Source organism: Humulus lupulus, chromosome 5, assembly GCF_963169125.1.
Source record: "Humulus lupulus chromosome 5, drHumLupu1.1, whole genome shotgun sequence".
In the NCBI taxonomy this organism is placed as follows: domain Eukaryota; kingdom Viridiplantae; phylum Streptophyta; class Magnoliopsida; order Rosales; family Cannabaceae; genus Humulus; species Humulus lupulus.
This window is the reverse complement of record NC_084797.1, coordinates 241,732,316-241,737,320: the sequence shown is the minus strand read 5'-3', so window position 1 is coordinate 241,737,320 and position 5,005 is coordinate 241,732,316. Positions and strand designations below refer to the sequence as shown.

General features: G+C 31.9%; 1 protein-coding gene across 1 annotated transcript; it reads right to left on the bottom strand.

Moving 5' to 3' along the window:
* Positions 1-3,881: 3,881 nt before the first annotated feature.
* LOC133834108 (agamous-like MADS-box protein AGL62) lies at positions 3,882-4,507 on the bottom strand. The gene has a single exon (XM_062263613.1). It carries the CDS (start codon positions 4,495-4,497, stop codon positions 3,907-3,909), a length of 591 nt encoding a protein of 196 aa, XP_062119597.1. The 5' UTR covers positions 4,498-4,507; the 3' UTR covers positions 3,882-3,906.
* Positions 4,508-5,005: the final 498 nt, after the last annotated feature.

Genomic DNA, 5,005 nt, shown 5'->3' with positions numbered 1-5,005 from the left:
AAAAATACATTCATAGCATAAGAGGGCAAAGTCTGAGCAACAGTTTTTATCAAAACCTCCTTTCCTGCCTTAGAAAGTAATCTCCCTTCCCACTGCTCAATCCTCTTCCTCATTTTATCTTTAATAAACCCCAACAACACCGATTTATTTCTACCAAGAGTATTTGGAAGTCCCAAATACATACTTGACGGGCCTGCTTCAGGAATATTAAGTGCAGTGCATATATCTTGGCGCAATCCAACTCTGGTATTCGTGCTAAAAAACACAGAAGATTTCGCTAGATTGATTTGTTGTCCCGATGCCAACTGGTAAAACTGAAGCAACTCCCTAACATGATCTGCCTCCTCCAATGTTGTTCTACAGAACAAGTAGCTGTCATCTGCGAAAAGCATGTGAGAAACCACAGGGGCCTCTCTTGCAACTCTACACCCCGAGAGCCTTCCCTCATTCACAAATCTAGAAATCAACGCAGAAAAGCCATCAGCACAGAGAATAAAAAGATAAGGCGATAAAGGGTCTCCTTGTCTCAATCCTCTAGATGGAACAATAGGCCCCAACTCCTGCCCCTCAATAGCAATCTTATAAGTAACAGAGCTAACACATTTCATGATCAACGATACCCAATGGTCTCCAAATCCCATCTTTTTCATTACTGCTTCAAGAAAGCCCCATTCAATGCGATCATATGCTTTGCTCATATCTAATTTTAATGCCATAAACCCATCTCTTCCCGATCCTTTCCTCTTTAAGTAGTGCATTACTTCAAAGGCAACCATTATATTATCAGTGATCAACCTCCCAGGAACAAATGCACTCTGATTTTCTGAAATGACCGTATTAAGCAATCTCTTCAATCTATTCGCCAACACCTTTGAAACCACCTTGTACACCACATTACATAGTGCAATCGGTCTAAGATCTCCCATGGATTCCGGGGCGGACTTCTTAGGGATCAGTACAATATTAGTTTCTGAGAGGTGTGCAGGAAACTCTCCTGAGATGAAAAACTCTTGAACCATGCGGATTATATCCTCCCCGATAATGTCCAAAAACTTTTGGTAGAATCCCGGAGAGAAGCCATCAGGACCTGGCGATTTATCTGGGTGCATCTGAAACAGAGCCTGTTTCACTTCCTCTGATTCAACTGTAGCCACGAGATCCATATTCACCTCTTCGGGAATTGAGGCCGATATACACTCAATAACATGCATTGTATCATTATTATATGAATTGTTGTTGCTTAAGGTTTTGATTAAGCTATGTTGTATTATCTGGTTAGGGGGGGTTATGTCCTACATAGCTCTTCTTACTGGGCATTAGCTCACGGGTACTCTGTGTGCAGGTAAAGGCAAAGCAACGCAGTGAGTGAAGCGGGCTCGAGGCGTGGATGTTACATGTTAGTGGAGGGTTCACAACGTTTTAATGTTTTAAAGACTTATGGAATTTTATCACTTTTGGACTATGTTTTTTTTTTTATGTTAGATTAAGTTTTAAGACTTGAAAATGTTTTATTTTGAAGAAATAATGAGATCTCATGCCTTGTTTATTTCAATAAAATAGTATTTTAAATAGTTATTTTATTTATTGATTTAAATGGACTTTCATAAGTGACGTCTCGGGAAATCGGAGCGTTACAGTAAGCAAGTGATGTTCGAGACTCCTGACGGTCATAGGCTATGCTTTATGGGAAAGGTTTAAGGTCTACGCACACCGCTTATTTCGTCATTTAAAGCTCAGAAGATGATAGAAAAAGGATGTCAAGCATTCTTAGCTAGTGTTACAGATGTGGTAAAGGAAACACCACTAAAGGCCAGGGATGTGCATATTGTAAGGGAATTTCTAGAGGTATTTCCTGACGACTTGCCGTTGTAGATTACAGTATCAAAGGATAACATTGTCATTCTTGATGGTGCTGGTGATAAGAAAGATGTGAACATGTCTATATTACTTTCTTTGTGCAATGTGTTTTTGTTTTACCATATTATTTAAAATGTTGGTTTATGTTAACTGATGTAAATCATGAATTGTGTAGCTGAGGTCATCGATTGAGTCGAACACTTCAAATTACGACAGTGAAAAATTACAAGAGCGGCTTGCAAAGCTTTCTAGTAGTGTTGCTGTCTTAAAAGTTGACTTTATTTTTAAATAAAGTTGTATTATCATGTGAATAGATTGTAATACGTTTGTTGTTGAGGTTTTACTCATGTTGAAACTTTTTATGATATTATTCTCGAAAGCAAAGAGTGATAGTGGTGGATATGGTGATGAAAGTGGTGGTGGAGCTGTGATAATATTTGGGTTTGGTGTGTACAAAGATGCTTGCCCAGAAGCTGAAGATATCATCTTTTCTTTGGTCCAAAGGGCAGTCATGGAGGACTCTAGAATGGCTGCTTCCCTACTTCGTCTCCACTTCCATGACTGCTTCGTTAAAGCATGTCTTTATAATTTAATTCACTTGATAATCTCACTATTTGTATATTAATATAAATGTATATCAAAATGATTAGTATTCATTTATTGATGGTTCAGTGTTGTTAGATGGCACAAACAACTTTGGGATAGTTTAATTTATCCTTATTATTATTATTTTAAATGTTTGGGATAGTTTTGCTAAAAGAATGTGTTAATGATAATATATATTAACTTAATTAATGTTGCGTTCTGGTGATTTTAAACAAGATCATTCTCTTTTTTTTTTTTTTTTTGTCACATCTACTTTTAAACTAAGTCAATAGCAAAGGTGGCGAGTTAATGCTTATTTATAATGCAAATTTCTTATTTAGTGTTTAGAAAAGATATTTTTATTAATTTAATAATTATTTGACCGATATGTCATCAAGTAACTCTTCTAAAAATTTAAAAATATCACAATTTATTTTTGAAAATTTTAATTAATAATAATAAATATAGACCATTAATCTTAATTTAATACTTGCATTAAGAATATCCTCGTGTATGTATATATAAAGATTTATGTTTATACTAGATACAAACAACGTGCAATATGCACGTTTGCTTAGTTTTATTTATAGAATTTATTAGTTATTTTTATTAAATTTATATTAATATCATATAAATTTCAAATAAATATCATATTTTAATTAAATAATTTATTTATTTTTGTTTAAGTTTATGTTTGTTCTAGTTTTTGAATTTGGGAGGGACAACAAGAGATCATATATTATATGTTTAATGTAATATTAAATATTATGCGTAGAATTTAAATTTAAGTTTCTTGCTAGTTTTTTTTAAAAAGCAATTTGTTACTAATTCATAGTAAATTATATTATATATTTAATATAATATTATTCTAATAAGTCAGTTTAAGTTTAATTAAATTATATTTAAGTTATAAAACATATGATGTTATTATTTTTAAATAATTATTATTGTAAAATATCTCAAAAATATCATATTTTAATTTGTTTAATTATTTATTATTTTTAAATAATTATTATTGTACAATATCTCAAAAATATCTTATTTTAATTTTTTAATTATTTATTTTGTTTTATTTAAGTTTAAGTATTTACAAACTACCGTTAAATATAAAAATATTATGTTAAATATAAGAATATTCCGTTAAAATTAACCTTAAAAAAATAAAAAACCGTTAAAACCAATAATTTCCGTTACCTACACACTTATTATATAGAAGAGATATATATATAACAAATATTTTTTTTGTCACATTTACCTTTAATCTAAGTCAATAGCAAAAGAGATGAGTTAATTTTATATAATGCAAATTTCTTATTTAATGTTTAGATAAGATTTTTTTAATTCATTAATTTAATAATTATTTAACTGACATACTCTTTAATTCATTAATTTAAGAGTACATATATATATACTAGAGAAAAAAAAATGAATGCATAATATGATAGTAGCTAAATTAAACTTATCTCAAGACCATAAATCAGATAACGAAATACCAAAATCTTCTTCATCAAAAGGAGTGCAGCCACATTCATCGTTGGTAATAGCAACATCTTTTCCTCCTTCCACGAACGAAGTAGAACTTCCAAACCCCAATATTCTCTGAGTGATTTGGTCAAGAAACACCACATATTTTTGCTTCAAACCCTCCAAATCTTCCACAGAAGTAGTAGTCTTACAGTCCTCAAACTCTTTCTCAATCCACTCCTTCAGTTCCAACACCACCTTACTCTCTTCATCAAGACCCTCTCTTTTCTGCTCCTGTTTTAGGCTAAACTTGAGGCCTTCGATTATCTGGTTCTGGTGTCTGTGTTCATCAGTGATGAAGCTGGGATTGATTGCCGTTTGACAAAGATAATGGTGAAGAACCTCATCCACCGAAGCGTGCCCGAAAGCGAAAGGATTACCCATCAGAGATAGGATGACAATGGCAACTTGTGCGCCGCACTTGATGCACAACTCGCTCGCCTTCTGGAAAAGCCCTTTGCGCCTCTTTGAGAAAGACACGAACACATTGGAGCAGCGTTGTTCTCCCTCTTCCAATCTTCTCTTACCCATAAGAATCGCTCTCAAGTTTAATTTGAGTTTCTAACCATGTTTAATTTATCTCAAATCAGTAAGGAGTCAGATATATAAGATAAAGTTCAAGGAAATACAAAGTAACATCTTATACAAACACAGTTATGAATTATTTTATTAAGCTATGTGAGTAAAAATATTTTAATTATTTTCAGTTAATACATTTAGTAAATAGAGAATTAGAACCATCAATTGCTATTCAATTAATACTATAATAAATGTTAAAACTAATAACAAAACACAATATAAAATAGTAAATGGAAAACTGTGAAAAAACCTATAAGGATTAATGATATTTTCATAAACTATAAAAATTTGTTCAACAAAGATAGAAGATCAACCTATACAATTTAGGATTGATTAGATTAATCTTAACTACCAGGTTTGAAATATATACATATACCTAAGAATAACCTAATCTTATGAATCAACCAATAAATCTAAAGTAAAAATATCATTACTTGAAAAAAAAACGACCCTAGCCTAA